The 17,982-nt window shown below is 45.9% G+C and overlaps 1 protein-coding gene across 2 annotated transcripts in view; it reads right to left on the bottom strand.

Annotated features, from left to right (window-relative positions):
• ASPG (asparaginase) overlaps positions 1–17,643 on the bottom strand; it is an 83,175-nt gene extending 65,532 nt beyond the window's left edge. Inside the window, exons 1-2 of one of the 2 annotated variants that reach the window (XM_073349794.1) lie at positions 17,411–17,643; positions 3,785–3,914 (exon numbers count right to left, since the gene is read on the bottom strand). In XM_073349794.1, the coding sequence (XP_073205895.1) occupies positions 3,785–3,914; positions 17,411–17,597 (317 nt within the window). In that variant the 5' untranslated portion in view covers positions 17,598–17,643. The remainder of the gene's footprint in view (positions 1–3,784; positions 3,915–17,410) is intronic. The other variant, XM_073349796.2, reaches the window with a different exon arrangement.
• Between the last annotated feature and the right edge of the window lie 339 nt (positions 17,644–17,982).

Here is a 17,982-nt window from a genome sequence, read left to right as displayed (position 1 = left end):
AGTCTGTATGGTAACACCCATTGTTCCATGTTCTCTGTGTATATAAAATCTCCCCACTATATTTTCCACTGTATGCATCCGATGATGAAGTGAGCTGTAGCTCACGAAAGCTTATGCTCTAATAATTTTGTTAGTCTCTAAGGTGCCACAAGTACTCCTTTTCTTTTTCCTAACTATAAAGAGTTTACAAAATCCTAACTTTTGCTTTTTGCTGTAAAGTGCCAAAAAGTAGGAAGGCAGGGAAAAACGAAACCTAGTTTATTGGACTCACCTTACCAAGCTCTAGGGCCCAAGATTAAAAGTTAGTTTATTAAACTCTACTTCAGAAAGTTACTAACATTTTAAAAGCGGCAAAGAGTCCTGTGGCACCTTATAGACTAATAGACGTATTGGAGCATAAGCTTTCGTGGGTGAATACCCACTTTGTCGGATGCATGTTAACATTTTAAAGTAACTCCTAAGGCTGGTCAAGCAGCTCCACAAGCTGCCCATTGCCTGTGGAGTACACAGAGAAGTTGGTCAGCTTTGAAAAGCCTTCTAATGCTTGCCATGGGGTTGGAGCACTTACAGCAGCTGAAGTACTTCCCCCCTTAAGCTTCCCCTGAATGGGTCTCTTGTGGCCTTTATAAGGTCCACGTTAAAGGAGAGAGCAACGCAACCGTTTGCTCCCCTCACAACTTCCTCATAAGGCTTCAGAAACAAATCTCTTCTCCTTCAGACCTTAATCAGCCCCCAAAAGTGGGATATGGCTCACTGCAAACTTCAGGGAATAAGATGGAATACCCATCATGTAAGAACCCTTTCTCTCCCCTGGTCCTCATTAGGAATGTGTGTGTGTGTGCGCGGACGCATGTGTATTTTTTTAAGAGGAGATTCTCACAGCAAAACGCAGGTAAGCAGGGAAATTTGTTAAGGTGAATTTAAGGTTGAGAGTACATTCTAGTAAAAACTCTTAAAGGAAATTCAGTCACAAGGTTAAACTGGCAAGATATCCAAACATTTGAAAACATTGCAGTGCGCTGTTAATATTTTCCATTTCAACTAGCTTCCTAAATGGCAAGCTACTGGCACACAAGAAGCTAGCTGAAATAAAAGATATTTGAAGGGCAAATCAGCTTTTGATATTTTCTCTTCTGAGTAGGTAGGTCCAGGGTTCCCTTGGAATACAGATGTGATTAAGATGAATGGTCGTTTGGAGTATGAGCTCGATGCAGAAATTACCAGGTGAGGTTCTTTTGCCTGTGTCATGAAGGAAGTCAGACTAATTGTCCCTTCTGCCTTAAAATCTATAAACCTATGAATCTGAGGATTAAGTATTAAGTACATCCTTATAAAGTACTGTTACAGTCTGATGCTTATTATGGAATAGAGGGGAGTTACCATATCTAGTTTTTTAAAACCTTTTATTATTAACATTTATAGTGCAGTAGCACTCTCAAGCTCCAATAAGGATCAGATCCCCATGTGCTAGGTGCTGTACAAAAACATAACAAGACCCTGCTCTGAGCAGCTTACAAGAAACATACAAATGGTGGGAGAGAAGAAAAAATCAGATGTATACATTTCTTATATACACTATTTATAAACCCGTAGAAATATGCCAAAACAGGAGTCAATGATCCCCAGCTGCCATAAATCCATCATTAATTGGTTAATATCTTATAGGTATCATTGCAGAGTGGTTCTGCATATTTGAATAGTTTATAGTGTGAATGTTCAAACAAACTTTCTACTGTTTTCAATCTTACATAACTGACATACTGTAACTAAGAAATGTAGGTTTCATACAGGATTTTGCCTTGTTAACATTAACCATTATGAAAACAAACACTCTGTGAGAGCAAGGTTTTAAAACAACTAGAAGGGAAGTCAAGAAACAGTAGTGAAAAGAGATCCTCTGAGCCAGTGCTGTTTAAGAAGGAGACATATGATAGTACAGTCAGTCAATTCTTTTACTAGTGGTGGAAATAGCTCCACAAAAACAAATCTTTGAGTCAACAGAATGTTCCATTTCATTACATTAGAGTTATCAGACTGATCTACAAAGTCCACTAAATGTTCCCATTTTCTTCCCCCAAAACATATAATATTTCTCAATTGACTAGTTAAAATATCACTAAGCGATCACTGAAATATAAAAAGGACAATGGCAAACAAAATTTTGCCACACTAAACTTCGTGAAACAGTGATCAATAATATTAAAGAACCAAAAAGATTTTTATTTGACAATTTGACAGTCCTTCACCTGAAACATATTTTTTAAACTTTATATATTTCCCCTATCTGTACACTTCACATGAAATGCACTTAGGACACAAAAAGGACACATCAGTAGAGTTCCACTATTCCTTTAAATTCCTTTAACAATGTCTTTAATAAATTATTCAATTATAAGCACAAATAAAAAGTCATCTATCAGTAAGAAAACATATTTTCTTAAAATAACCAAAATATTTAACAAGATCAAGTATATCATAAACTCATGTTTTTATTGTCTCCTTTGGACTTTCCTTTGTCCTAATTTCTTTGTTTTAAGTGCTTCAATTTATTGAGGCCTGAACTAAAAAATTTACTTTATTGCTTGGTTTATGTGCCTCCTAATTTTCCCCTTAAAGAGATGATTTTCCATAATCAATCTCAATCACCACTTCTTGTAGCAAAACAGCCATAATTCTATTTAACTTTTCAAATATTTTGTAAAATGTACTCCTGCAATCTATGTGTAACGTAACATGTTTACAGGGATTGAGTCATTCGTCACAGCTGGGAAAGACATCAAATTAGCATATGGTCCTCTAAATAAAACCTATAAGCCTGTTAACCATTGCCCAACAGTTAAAAAGCCATGCAGATTAATTATAAAGCCCATATCTAATTACCATGATGTTCCATAAGTTTGGGGCAGAAAGAGACAATTGGCTTTTAGGGATTCTACACAGCATCAGGGACTGTAGAATTAAAGCATGAAGCCAGTTCAAGGCTGCAATAATTAGCTGCTGCTGCTACTTCAGACATATACTGGAGATAATTCACATAGTGCTCTATACAGTATGTGACAGTACCATGGCAAATAAGCACCCATGTGTATATTTGGGGGAAAAGCTTTAAGCTTCATGACATACATTGACTGTGAGATGGTTGATTGTGTATTAGGTTTTGATAATTATTTTGTAACATAATTGTGTTTGGCAACTAGTAGAGATTGTATTAGGCACTATGTAGATCAAAATAAGTACATACTATGGTTAACTAATGTGTTTGGCATTCTGATGTTAAAGTAATGTCATATAAATATTTTTGCTAACCCTACAGGGATTTATCTTGTGGTCTTAACACATCAGCTGTTAGAACATGGATGAAAGGTAACTCCACTAGCTAAGACAGGTACCTGAACAGATTTTATTTTCCACACATTCTCTTTTGATATTCCCCTCTGGCCACAAAAAAGCCTAAGAACTACTTGACTGTTAAAAAACATTCATATCCAGAGGATTATCTACTTGAAATCCCAGAATTTACCAAATACCTGTAATTACTTATTTTAGACGGTCTCAACAATTTGATCAAGAAGGTATTATTTTGCCTTCTACCAATTAAAAAGGTCATGATTGATGACCCAGCAAGGCATAACAGTTTAGCACTCATAAAATAAGTTATGTTATTTTAAATTATGTTAAACTAATTTCACAAGAACAACATTGGAGTCTTCATGTTAAGACTTCAGCACACTTTACAAAAATTTCTCAATATGAGTAGGGGAGACATGTTTTTTCAGTTACTTACGGAAGCACCAAGGTGTTATCAGGAAATCTGTGGAAATCATAGAGTTTGGTTTCTTTCGCATATACCTCATCATGCAGCATCGGCATTTTTTTCAGGGCCTTTACTAACTTATTAGCTTCAGGAGCAAGTCCTAGAAAATAAAGGGGGAAAATACTACTGATGAAACATTCATTTGTCTGTTTCCCCTCTCATTGATTTTTCTTTGGCTTCTTCTGCTCCCCTGCATTGACATTTCGCATATTTGCCAGCACAGATTTAACCCAAGCATATCTACTCCCAAATGAACACTCAATATTAAATAGACATGGTTAGAAAGATTAAAAGTAACTGCTATCATTACTTAAACCTTAACAGGATCAGAAAGGAGAAAACATCCTGCTTATAATGCACTCTTCCAGATCAGTTTTAAATCAGTTACCAGCAGGTTTAGAGATTGTCAACAAATCTGTAAACAAATTCTCTGTAATTATTTCCCTGACAGGTACCAGGATCAGGAAAACAAGAGAACCCTTTATTTAGTAAAAAAAATAATGATGTTACCTCCTTCCTACACATCAAACTTTGATTCTTTATCCATATTATAAGACCCTCAGCCACCAATGACATTCATCCATTAGCTTTTTGTGCAACTGGGAATTTAACTAACTTGACAGATTATGAAGAACTCAGATGGAGCCAAAGCCATTTCAGAAATCATTTAAAACACTGTGTGCTCTCTCCACCCCCACCACTGTTCTCCAAAGGCAACTTTCTTGCTATGCTACCTGTAATAGACAAGCAGGAGTTGGGTTCTGAAAACCCCCATGCATCCTAGGAACTTTTAATTTTAAGTTTTCTTCCTCTTTTGCTCAGAGGAGGATAAAGTCGGTAGTCCAGTAGGCAAGGCGGGTATTGCATTATAGACAGTCCTAGTCTTTATTCTCAGATATGCACCTCTGATATGCTCAGCCTCTTAAAACATGGAAACTCAATTTTTAAATGTGGATGGAGCTTTCAAAGTCTAAACCCAGTCTGAGTTTAAGTTTAAAATGTTTTTCATATATATAAGAAACCTTCAACTCCTGACTGCATTTCCTGGTCTAAAGGGATGAGGTTAGATAACAGTCTGTTTCACCACTCAGAGCCTTAACCTTGTCAAAACCAAACACCCCTGCCCTGCCCTTTCTCTGAGGCCCCACCCCCACTCACTCCATCCCCCTCCCTTCATTGCTCGCTCTTCCACACTCTCACTCACTTTCACCAGGTTGGGGCGGGAGCTGGGGTGTGGGAGGGGGCAAGGGCTCCGGCTGGGGGTGCAGGCTCTGGGGATGAGGGGTTTGGGGTGCAGGAGGGGGCTCTGGGCTGGGGCAGGGGTGCAGGGGGGTGAGGGCGCCGGCTGGGGGTGGGGCAGGGGATGAGTGGTTTGGGGTGCAGGAGGGGACTCTGGGCTGCGGGGGAGTGTGTGTGGGGTGAGTCCCAGCAGCACTTTCCACAGCTCGGAGGAAGCGGCTGCCAGGTCCCTGCAGCCTCTAGGCACATGGGCAGCCAGGCGGGTCTGCGCTGCCTTTGCGCCCACAGGCGCCACCCCCTGCAGCTCCCATTGGTCATGGTTCCTGGCCAATGGCAGCTGCGGAGACAGCACTGGGGGCTGTGCACAGTGCCTCTCTGGCTGCCCCAAAGCCTAGGGGCCACAGGAACGTGCCCGCTGCTTCCGGGAGCCGCGGGGAGCCTGCCTTAGCCCCAGGCCCCTGCTGCGCCACTGACCAGACTTTTAACGGCCCAGCCCATGATCCGGCCCAGCTGACCGGAGCCACCAGGGTCCCTTTTCGACCGTGAGTTCTGGTCAAAAACCAGACACCTAGCAACCCTAACTGTCAGAGCCAGAGGAAAATAAATACTTTCCCCTTCCTCCTAGAGATTCAGTTTAGGGGCGGAAAGGGAGGACCAGACTTCCAGTAGTTAATGTCAAGGGCACCAGCAAATGACAACAATGCATCTCTGGAGCTATGAGGTGTCGCACAACACTCTCCTTGCCACTCAAAATCCCCTCAATCCTCCCTTGGTTCCCAAATGTCAAGGGCCCAGAAGAATACAGATTTTCCTAGTAATATTTTCTAAAATGTCTAAGGGACGTAGGAGCTTAAATCCGATTGACTTTCAATTATACTTAGTCTCCAAAGTGCCTAAATCACTCATGAAAATAGGACTTGCACTCCTAAGTCACTTAAGCATTTTGAAAAATTTACCTCCAGTCTACAGCTTAGTCTCAACCACATTTTTAAACAGGCTCCTTCTGTGCTGGGCAGCCAAATTGATTATACTGTACTAACATGGTCAGGACCGTATAGATCTAGGGTCTGAGTCTCAGGTGACAATTACCAGGCCCGGATTTCTCATCTCCCAAACCCCACAAACTGACATTGAAGATGTTTTAAATGACAGTAAATGTAAAATATTGTAGTACAAAACATTATACAAAGCACGAGTGAGACAGTGTTCCACTAGAACACACACACGTGCTCTGTACTGTTAGCTTCAATGATCTGCAGCAATGTCTTCCTGGCTTGACACGGATACATGAACACATTTTTTTCTTCCAGATGGAATCTGGAAAGCATCCATCTGTGTAACAAGCGATAACAGATTAGTCGCAGTGTGATGGGGTGCACCTGGGCTTTGTGGCTCCCTACAGGAGGCCCCACGGTCCTCCTACACCGTGCCCCAGGAAGTAGTGAACTGACAGAAAAGGAGCAGCGAAAATGGGTACTCCAGATTTGCCAAGAGAGGCCTCTCAAAAGCAGCCAGTCAGAGCCCAGCAGACTCAGATAAAAGGAGTTGCAGAGCCTTAGCAGGTTAGTTCCTGGCTGGAAACAGAGGGGCAAGAAAGGGGGCTCCTTTCTGGCCACAGGTGCTTGAAGGATAGTCAGAGTTGGTTTCTGGCTGCATTTTGCTTAGCTTGGTTTGCAGGGAGAGAGAACCTAAGAACTTTAACCCTGAGATAAGGTGAAGCTAAAAGGGCCGAGTAGGAAGAGACCCAGGGAAATAGCAGTGACGGACTAGAATAAGTAGTATGTGGCTGCTGTGTATAGTGTCCCTGGGTTGGAACCTGGAGTAATGGGTGGGCCCAGGTTCCTCCCCAGGTAAAGTGGCATAAACCCCAAGAAGTGATAGGCCTTATTTTGGAGCCCAAACAAAGGGTCAAATTTAAAAAGCCCAGAGCTAGGGCTGAAGACCCTAGTGAGGGCAAACAGACTGTTAGTTATTTGACTTTTGATTTGGCCAGGGGGCCAAGCCACTGAAGACACAACAGAAGCGAGAAAAGGACTGCAGAACCACACCCAGCCGCTAGGAGGCACTCAACATAAAGGCTTGTGTCATAAATATAAAGGGAAGGATAAACACCTTTAAAATCCCTCCTGGCCAAAGGAAAAACCCTTTCACCTGTAAAGGGTTAAGAAGCTAGGACAACCTCGCTGACACCTGACCAAAATAACCAATGAGGAGACAAGTTACTTTCAAAAGCTGGGGGGAGGGAGAAACAAAGCCTCTCTGTCTGTCTGTGTGATGATTTTGCCAGGGACAGACCAGGAATGGAGTCTTAGAAATTAGTAAGTAATCTAGCTAGATATGCGTTAGATTCTATTTGTTTAAATGGCTGAGAAAATAAGCTGTGCTGAATGGAATGGATATTCCTGTTTTGTGTCTTTTTGTAACTTAAGGTTTTGCCTAGAGGGATTCTCTATGTTTTGAATCTAATTACCCTGTAAGGTATTTACCATCCTGATTTTACAGAGGTGATTCCTTGTACTTTTTCTTCTATTAAAATTCTTCTTTTAAGAAACTGAATGCTTTTTTAATTGTTCTTAAGATCCAAGGGTTTGGGTCTGTGGTCACCTATGCAAATTGGTGAGGATTTTTATCAAACCTTATCCAGAAAAAAGGGGGTAAGATTTGGGAGGACTTTGGAGGGAAAGACATTTCCAAACGAACTCTTTCATAATAATAAATAATAATAATACTGGTGTTAGACGTTTGGTGGTGGCAGCGAAAGTCCAAGGGCAAAAGGTAAAATAGTTTGTACCTTGGGGAAGTTTTAACCTAAGCTGGTAAAAGTAAACTTAGGAGGTTTTCATGCAAGTCCCCACATCTGTACCCTAGCGTTCAGAGTGGGGAAGGAACCTTGACAGCTTGTAAATGAAAACATAGTTTATTTTCTTCAGTAATTCCTAAGAAGAATTTCCTCTCTACCTATAATTGTTATATTTTGGAGATTTAGTATCTTGCACTCTAGAGGTTATAGTTATCCAAGGTCCATTCTGAACAGACCAGCTATAAAAACCTTCTGGGTTGGAGGAGATTGGATTGTCCCCATTTTCCTTTAATTCCAGATCTTGATGGAGAATAAATACTATAATCAGGGCTGGATTCACACCTTATGCGCCCCTAGGCACAGCAACTTCAGCCCTCCCTCCCCGCAGCCTACAGCCAAGCCCCCACTACTGTACCCCCCCACACACACACTGGCCGAGACTGGCCCAGCTTCTGCATCGGTTCCAGGCAGCTTGGCTCTGGGGAGGCGAGTGCCAGAAGTGGGGTAGTGGGAAAAGCAGCCACTTTTCGCTCCCCCAAAAGGGTGGAGGGAAAGGAAAAGCAAGGGAGGAGAAAAGGAAGTCCACCCGCACTGCCCTTGCTCCAAGGGTGGCAGGTTTGTATAATTTTAGGTGGTGCCCAGAACAGGTCCAAGTCCGCCCTCCTCCCCACCTGCCTAAGGCTCTGGGACGGAGTTTGGGTGTGGGAGGGGTGAAGGTTTGAGCTCTGGGAGGGAGTTTGGGTGCAGGTTCTGGGCTGGGGGTTGGGGTGAAGGAGTGGGTGCGGGGGCAGGCTCTGGGGTGGGGAAAGGGGTTGAGGGGCAGGCTCTGGGAGGGAGTTAAGGTGCAGGCTCTGGGCCGGGGCAGGGGTTGGGGTGCAGGAAGGGGCACAGGCTCTGGGACGGAGTTTGGGTGTGGAGGCTGGGCTGGGGTGCAGTGCTTACCTCAGGCAGCTCCCGAAAGCGACCCCTCCCCCCCCCCCGGCAGCAGCTCCTAGGCGGGGGGAGCACAGAGGGGTCTCTGCATGCCGCTGCCCGCAGGCACCGCCCCTGCAGTTCCCATTGACTGCAGTTGGCAGAGTTGGCCTTGAACTGACAAGACCTTTAAATAGTAGCCAAAGAGTTTAGATGAGATGAATAGGAAGGGACTGGTAAACCCACAGTGTGATAGAATTTTTTTTATCCCACTATCCAAGTCTTTAGGAAGTACTGTATCTTTCACCAATGACTGTCACATAGGAATTTCAGATGCTATTAGCGATCTGAGACCCATGATACTTTCAGTTGCATGCATTTAGATTTTTCCCAAATTGAGCCATGAACTTGGGTATGGAAGTCCAATTTTAGGCAGGACAGAAATCATAATTCTAGAGTCCCAAACCTGAAGTCCAAAGTCTGTCCAAAACTTTAGAAAAAACGTATGTCTTACTGCTTATGAGACATTTCATCTGAAACATTTTTTTAATTAAATTTAATGCTCTTTATTGGCATTATTATCCAATTCAATTCAAACTTAACATGAGTAAACCTATTTCAACTTCTCAGAAGTCATTCTCAGACTGCAGAAATCAAATTCACAACTCAGTTTTTGGACTATTGTTAGTGCCAGTTAGTTTAGTGCTCACTCATTTTCTTTGATTCTCCACTTCCTAGCTCTTTCAGTTTGTCCGGCCTAAAAATCATATTTGAGCCAGCATCTACAATTTCCCTGTTTTTCAGATTCAATACCAAAGTCTCCTTTATTGTTATTTAAACACCCAAACGAGCAGAGAAACTGTGTGCATACTAGGTAATGCCAAGCTATGCCCATTTAGCTTGGGGGTTTGTGCACTTTCCAAACTAATGGAAGGACTCATTTTAGGCACTTGCTAATCTCTTTCCTGGCTTGCCTTAAATTAAATAGCAGGCCTTTTCTTGGCCAACTTTCTCACAAGACAGCAACAGCATTTAACTGGATTTGTTTGGACTATTGCCAGAATACTTTGGTTTACAAAATACACTTAACATGCTTTCGAATTTCAGACATTTCACTAGTTCAATTAGAATCTCTCCTCCGGTGAAGGAGATACTGCTCCTAACTTCATCACAAATGGCCACTTCTGCTGTACTGTTGCATAGAATCATTCCACCTTAGAAGCACAGCTCACAGTTTCAAGTGTTTTGGGCTTCCATTTGCTGATTTTAATATCACAGATACCCAGCTAAATCCAGACATGCGGTCAATTTACCCCAGATATCTGTAGTGGGACCTTGACAACAGAGACACATTAATATTCTCAGGTCCTTTGCTAATCTGTCTTCCTTTTAAATGGACCTCTGGATGACTCATCTTTGTAGTATGTCCCAAATGACACTGCAAGCGCTTGCACCAAATTTAAGTAACTGTCTTTTTGCTGGGCTTACTTCTATAGAAGCATCAGAGCTGACCCACTTAGCATTGAAACAACCCCCCCCCCCACCATCCACACACTTGTTTATCACAGTGGTTTCTGCCCTGTGGCCCTTGAAGCACTAAAAGGGGGCCCTTCGAGCATATCTAGGTTAAGAAAATTGATATCTAATTCTAAATCAAAATTGCATTCCCTGAGCCAAGCCGGGGTGCTGGAACAATTTGTGTAGTGGGGGTGCTGAGAGCCATTGAACCAAATGATAAACCCTGTATATAATGAAAACCACTTCAAGCCAGGGGGTGCTGCAGCACCCCCATTTCCAGCACCTATGATCACAAAGAAGGGAAGAAAGATTAGCTCTGGCTGCTCAGCTGCTGAATTATATGAACCCCAGAAGAACAGGAACTCAAATGGCTCTGCCTGAGCCTAGCATAGCAGCTAGCAAAAGAGAGACACCCCCCTCCACACACACACAGCACAGGCAACCCAGAAGAGAGGAAAGTGAGGAGAAGCTGAGAGAACAAGTTTCTCATAGATCCCTCATTCTCTGCTCCAGCCCCAATTAAAGTCCAGGAGCTCCTCTAACTTTCATCAGTCGGCAACAGTCCCCTAGGGACCATATACCAGCTGTAGAAGCTAGAGCATAGTGTGCTCCTGACAGACATCCCACATTGTCTCCATCTCTAATATGTCTCCTACACTAGGGACTGTGGGGAGGAAGGCATAGGATCTGACTATATCAACTCTATGCCCACTGGGAGTGGGAACAACTATGTTGAGAAAATCCCCAACAAGGGACTGATGTATGCTTTCACCTCCCGCTGTGCCATATGAGTGGCATAAAGTAAGAGGAACAGGATAGAGCATCTGCTCCAAAGTATTGACTGTGGCAACTTGATCTTTGTGAAATACTGTGTTTGGCCCTCAATCTGAAAAAAAGGGGAAACCACTGGTTTATAATGTAGCTCCAAGCATTCATGATTCACTACGTTAAATGGAACTAAATAGGCTTCCCAGAATATGCTTTCATAGAATCATAGAATATCAGGGTTGGAAGGGACCTCAGGAGGTCATCTAGTCCAACCCCCTGCTCAAAGCAGGACCAAATCCCCAACTAAATCATCCCAGCCAGGGCTTTGTCAAGCCTGACCTTAAAAATATCTAAGGAAGGAGATTCCACCACCTCCCTAGGTAACGCATTCCAGTGTTTCACTACCGTCCTAGTGAAAAAGATTTTCCTAATATCCAACCTAAACCTCCCCCACTGCAACTTGAGAGCATTACTCCTTGTTCTGTCATCTCCTACCACTGAGAACAGTCTAGATCCATCCTCTTCGGAATCCCCTTTCAGGAAGTTGAAAGAAGCTATCAAATCCCCCCTCATTCTTCTCTTCTACAGACTAAACAATCCCAGGTCCCTCAGCCTCTCCTCATAAGTCATGTGTTCTAGACCCCTAATCATTTTTGTTGCCAATTTTTCCACATCCTTCTTGTAGTGTGGGGCCCAAAACTGGACACAGTACTCCAGATGAGGCCTCACCAATGTCGAATAGAGGGGAACGATCACATCCCTCGATCTGCTGGCAATGCCCCTACTTATACATCCCAAAATGCCACTGGCCTTCTTGGCAACAAGGGCACACTGTTGACTCAGATCCAGCTTCTCATCCACTGTAACCCCTAGGTCCTTTTCTGCCGAACTGCTGCCGAGCCATTCGGTCCCTAGTCTGTAGCGGTGCATGGGATTCTTCTGTCTTAAGTGCAGGACTCTGCACTTCTCCTTGTTGAACCTCCTCAGATTTCTTTTGGCCCAATCCTCTAATTTGTCTAGGGCCCTCTGTATCCTATCCCTACCCTCCAGCGTATCTACCTCTCCTCCCAGTTTAATGTCATCTGCAAACTTGCTGAGGGTGCAATCCACACCATCCTCCAGATTATTTATGAAGATATTGAACAAAACTGGCCCCAGAACCAACCCTTGGGACACTCCACTTGATACCGGCTGCCAACTAGACATGGAGCCATTGATCACTACCCGTTGAGCCCGACAATCTAGCCAACTTTCTACCCACCTTATAGTCCATTCATCCAGCCCATACTTCTTTAACTTGCTGGCAAGAATACTGTGGGAGACTGTGTCAAAAGCTTTGCTAACGTCAAGGAACAACACGTCCACCGCTTTCCCTTCATCCACAGAGCCAGTTATCTCGTCATAGAAGGCAATTAGATTAGTCAGGCTTGACTTGCCCTTGGTGAATCCATGCTGACTGTTCCTGATCACTTTCCTCTCCTCTAAGTGCTTCAGAATTGATTCCTTGAGGACCTGCTCCATGATTTTTCCAGGGACTGAGGTGAGGCTGACTGGCCTGTAGTTCCCAGGATCCTCCTTCTTCCCTTTTTTAAAGATGGGCACTACATTAGCCTTTTTCCAGTCATCCGGGACTTCCCCCAATCGCCATGAGTTTTCAAAGATAATGGCCAATGGCTCTGCAATCACATCCGCCAACTCCTTTAGCACTCTCGGATGCAGCGCATCCAGCCCCATGGACTTGTGCTCGTTAAGCTTTTCTAAATAGTCCCGAATCACTTTTTTCTCCACAAAGGGCTGGTCACCTCCCCCCCATGCTGTGCTGCCCAGTGCAATAGTCTGGAAGCTGACCTTGTTCGTGAAGACAGAGGCAAAAAAAGCATTGAGTACATTAGCTTTTTCCATATCCTCTGTCACTAGGTTGCCTCCCTCATTCAGTAAGGGGCCCACACTTTCCTTGACTTTCTTCTTGTTGCTAACATACCTGAAGAAACCCTTCTTGTTACTCTTAACATCTCTTGCTAGCTGCAACTCTTTGTCACAGAGTGGGCTGGTCCTTTAAGGGGAGTTGAGTAAAGAAGGCCAAAACTCAATAATATTTGATTTGTGAGAAATGTTAACACTTCCCTTAGGAAGAAAGAATCCCATGCACTGCCACAGGCTAGCTAAGCAGCAGTTCTGCAGAAAAGGACCTGGGGATTACAGTGGACGAGAAGCTGGATATGAGTCAGCAGTGTGCCCTCATTGCCAAGAAGGTCAATGGCATATTGGGCTGTATTAGTAGGAGTATCGCCAGCAGACTGAGGGAAGTGATTATTCCCCTCTATTCAGCACTGGTGAGGCCACACCTGCAGTATTGCGTCCTGTTTTGGTGTCCCTCCCCCACTACAGAACGCATGTGGAGAAATTGGAGAGAGTCCAGCGGAGGGCAACAAAAATTATTAGGGGGCTGGGGCACATGACTTATGAGGAGAGGCTGTGGAAACTGGGGTTATTTAGTCTGCAGAAGAGAAGAGTGAGGGGGGATTTGATAGCAGCCTTCAACTACCTCAAAGGGGGTTCCAAAGAGGATGGAGTTCAGCTGTTCTCAGTGGTGGCAGATGATAGAACATGGAGCAATGGTCTCAAGTTGCTGTGGGAGGAGGTCTAGGTTGGATATTAGGAAACACTATTTCACTAGGAGGGTGGCAAAGCACTGGAATGGGTTACCTAGGGAGGTGGTGGAATCTCCATCTATAGAGGTTTTTAAGGCCCGGCTTGACAAAGCCTTGGCTGGGATGATTTAGTTGGTGTTGGTCCTGCTTTGAGCAGGGGGTTGGACTAGATGACCTCCTGAGGTCTCTTCCAACCCTAATATTCTATGATTCTGTGATTCAGAATTTGGTTTTGTTCCTATTTGTAACAAAACCAAATTTTTCAAAATTTCTTGGGAACAGGAAAACCAAAACCAATTACACATTGGAAAGTCTAACACATGGTATTTCTGAAACAACATACACTCCACTGACCAGTGACTGACTCACTGAAATTGACATTCTTCTCAATTTTACTACTATTAATGTCAAATTCGGTCAGCGGCTGTCAGAGCTCCCAGAATCTGGGGCAGCCCCATCATACAGACTGCCAGGGACTCCAGGAATTTCCAGTCCCTCAGGGCTGCCTGCTCAGGACTCGAACAGTATGGGGCACCAGCTGGCCCAGGAGTCTGGATACCCTGGGATTCCTGGCCCTAGGGCAGTCCAAATGGTGGGGCTGCTCCAGAGCCATGGGCCCTGGAATCTATCCCAGTACCTCCAGGCTCCCAGCTCTGCAAGCGTGAGGGTTTCCAGGCTCCCTGCTGCAGAGCTGCGGGCCTAGACTGAGACCCCTGGCTAGAGCTGTGTTTCCCAAGACTTCCAAGACTGCCTGGTTCCATGACAGGGAGCCTGAAGGCACTGGCATGGAAGGGTTGCCCCCGAGCTGTGGACCCTGGAAGCCCAGTGTCCCTAGTCCCAGGGCTATCCTACCACCATGGAACCTGAAAGCCTAAAATCCTCTACCCTGAAGCTGTCCAGCTGGCAGGGCTTCCCAGTAGCTCACTAGGTGAATTGGCAGAGAACCAATGGAACCCTGCCTGTGATTTGGCGTAAGTGTGTCAAACCCAGCTTGATTTTGTGAAAAATTCCAATGAAATTCTTTTTCATCAAAAATTTTCCAACCAGCTCTAGTTTAGCCCCACAGTTTAACTGAGCATAGTTATCCACCCCACCACTCATGATGAGTTTGTGCTTGGGCCAGTGGTTGTGTCAGGTGACCAAGCATCACATGGTGATAGCCCAGAGCTAATACAAAGGTAGAGAGACTTGCAGGAAACCCAGAAAGGACCCAGCGTTAGAAAAGCCTGGGGATGAAACTCTTCATAACCAGCCAAAGGGAAAGGCTTGGCTGGAGCTACCTGCAGTGAGGAACAGGAGCAAAACACTTAAGCAGAGCATAATGGATTGGAGCAGAAGGCTGGGAGTTACTACCTTTAAGATAAACTGTTATGTTAATAAGCCACACCTCAGGAGGGAAGAATAATTCAGAAGCACCAATTGTGGTGCCTTGTTTGATTGCAGAAGTAGGGAAACTGGGAGCTGGGGGGAGGGAATAGGGTTCAACACCTGATGTGCTATGATTGGGCTACATGCTCCCTTAAATGTAACCAGCTGCTACTGTGGGAGGACCTAGTCTTATCCTGTGATGATTCACCTGCCTCAGATACATGAATAAAGCTTGTTTACTTTATGTTTGAATAAAAGCATTTTAAAAAGCTTTTTTATGCAGGGTTATTAATAGACAGTACACTTATGGCAGTTTCTAGTCACTGACTAAAGTTCAAGGAGAACAAGATAAAATGAAGGTATATAAAGGAAGGCTTGTATTAAAGCCAACTGTAGAAACTTTACTTATAAAGACAGCTGAACATCCTGAAAGAGATGAACCAGAAAATTTTCTGTTATGTGTTGAGACAGGTTGAGAATTTTGTTTAGTCAGAATGAAACCAGTATCACTGTAAAGAGTGTAAACAGAAAGTTAAAGTTTAATCAAGCAAAATGTGATTCATTAATGATTTATACTAGCCAGAACAAAACACAAAAACAGACTAAACAATTCTCTTTTAACCGCATTCCTTTAACACTGAATAAGTTTGTTTTCATTGGTGTCAGGGGGGCTATAAGACACTAGATTCAGAAAGACAGTTCTCCTGACGCCAGTGGATACAAGATTATTATTCAGTGTTATTCCAGGTGAGCTGGCAGGAAACCAGGCAGCTTCTGACAGAACCCTGCCTGCATTTCGGAGGAAGTTGGTTAAAACCAAATTGTTCACACCACCACTTAGGTTTTGATAAAATTAGCATTTTCCAGCAAAAACCTGTTTTGTCAGAAAATTCCTAATGAGTTCTGGTCCTGACTATTAGTGATGATGTAACCAGCTGTGGACATACACCCTCAATCTTACTGGGATCCAGGAAGAGAGACACCGGAGTAGCCCTGTCCGTCTCCGGAGCCGCTCTACCACCCTGCCCTCTAAACCCTGCCAGTTCTCCGGCGGAGACGGATGCGTGGCGGAAAGGTAAATGCCGAGATAGAGCAGCGGACCCGCACTCCACCGGGTCCTGAAGCACGGGTGGGAGGGAACTCGCCTGCCGCCAGTCCCCTACCACCAAACCAGAGCTCTTGACCCAGTTGACCCGGGCGGAAGAGGCTGCCGAGTAAACGGCCTGGCAAGCCTCCATCCGCGCCAAGTTGCCCAGGTCCTGGACCACGAGGAGCACATCGTCGGCGTATGCCAACAGGACAAACTGCAGCTCTGGCTCCCGTAGCGCCAACCCCGTCAACCTCCTGAGAAGGAGACAGAGGAAGGGCTCGATAGCCAGAGCGTACAGCTGACCCGAGAGGGGGCACCCCTGCCGTACTCCTTGCCCGAAGCTGACCGATTCGGTCAGGGTCCAGTTGAGCCAGACCAGACACTCTGCGGAGGCGTACAGCACCTGGAGAAAACCCACAAACTGGGGTCCGAAGCCAAACGCTCGCAGACTGCTCAGGAGATACCCGTGATCCACCCTGTCAAACGCCTTCTCCTGATCCAGGGACAGGAGGGCGAATGACAGGCCATCCCTACACCCGAGTTCCAAGAGGTCCCGGACCAGATACAGGTTGTCAAATATGGTGCGGCCCGGGACGGTGTAGGTCTGGTCTGGGTGGATCACGTCCGATACACCCTCAATGATAGGGAGAGATAGAGTCCTGGCTATGTTTTCAGATTGCTTTCCCCAGCATACCAGCATCATTTTAGTGATATCTGAATCAAACAGCCATTTAGGGCCTCCTACCTAGGTTTAAAAAAGTGCTAGTTATTTCTGGATTCCACTTAGGAGCTCACACCGAATCTCCCCCACCTTGCTGTGCACCCCAAGGGATTCATGCCCACCCCTCAGTCACCCCAACAGGTGGGTACCCCCAGGGGTGCTGGAACTAGGAAAGCAGCAGCACCCCAAGCTTGAAGTAATACTAGCAACTAAATACCTGGCTTCCATCATGTGCAGTGTTTACAGATTTGTTCAATGGCTTTCAGCACCCCTCTTATAAACAGTGTTCTGGTGCGGCAGGTACCCCTCCAGGCAGGGGCCTCATACCACTCTCCTGCCCTGGAGGACTCATGCCCACTTCCCCCCTTCTGCGCTGCTTTGCTAGGTGCCCCTCAGGGACTGCAGCCACCATCACCACACACACCCCCGCCCTCTTCCCAGGCTGCGGGCCCCTTCGGGGGCTCGACCCAGAGCCTGCGGGTTGGTGGTGCCCTCCCAGCCCCTCTGCCCCGCCTGGCGCTCCCCTCACCTTCTTTCTCCTCCACCATCCCGATGGTGCCGCCCGTGTTGATCACCAGCACCCGCACCCGCACCGGAGCCCTGCAGCCGCCCCCGAGCTCCAGGGAGCCCGAGCGCTGCAGGCAGGCCGGGCGCGGGGTGCAGGAAAGGGCTCTGCCCAGGGGGAACCCCGCAGCCGGCCGCGCCGCTGCCTCCATCCCAGCCACAATGAGGCCACCACGTCCCGCGCCTAGATGCCCTGCGGGGACCTGCCGGCACCGCCCCTTTCCGGATCGCCCGCCCCACAGGCGGGGCCTCGAAGGGGCTTGCCAGGAAAGGGGGCGGGGAGAGACGTACCAACGCCGGGCCCGGAAGGGGGCAGGACGAGTGGTCTTCTACACTGGTCCTGGGGCGGGAAGGCTCTGCCCCCCGCCCAGCCCTGCCCAGGACTCTCGGGGAGACAGACCCACACACTGGGGCTGGGGCGGTACTGCACCCCCCCACACACACAGCCCTGCCCAGGACTCTCGGGGAGACAGACCCACACATCGGGAATGGGGGGCAGGGGGGCGCGGTACTGCACCCCCCCGACACACACACAGC

Source organism: Lepidochelys kempii, chromosome 6, assembly GCF_965140285.1.
Source record: "Lepidochelys kempii isolate rLepKem1 chromosome 6, rLepKem1.hap1, whole genome shotgun sequence".
NCBI classification, from domain to species: Eukaryota; Metazoa; Chordata; order Testudines; family Cheloniidae; genus Lepidochelys; species Lepidochelys kempii.
This window is presented reverse-complemented; position numbering and strand designations above follow the sequence as displayed.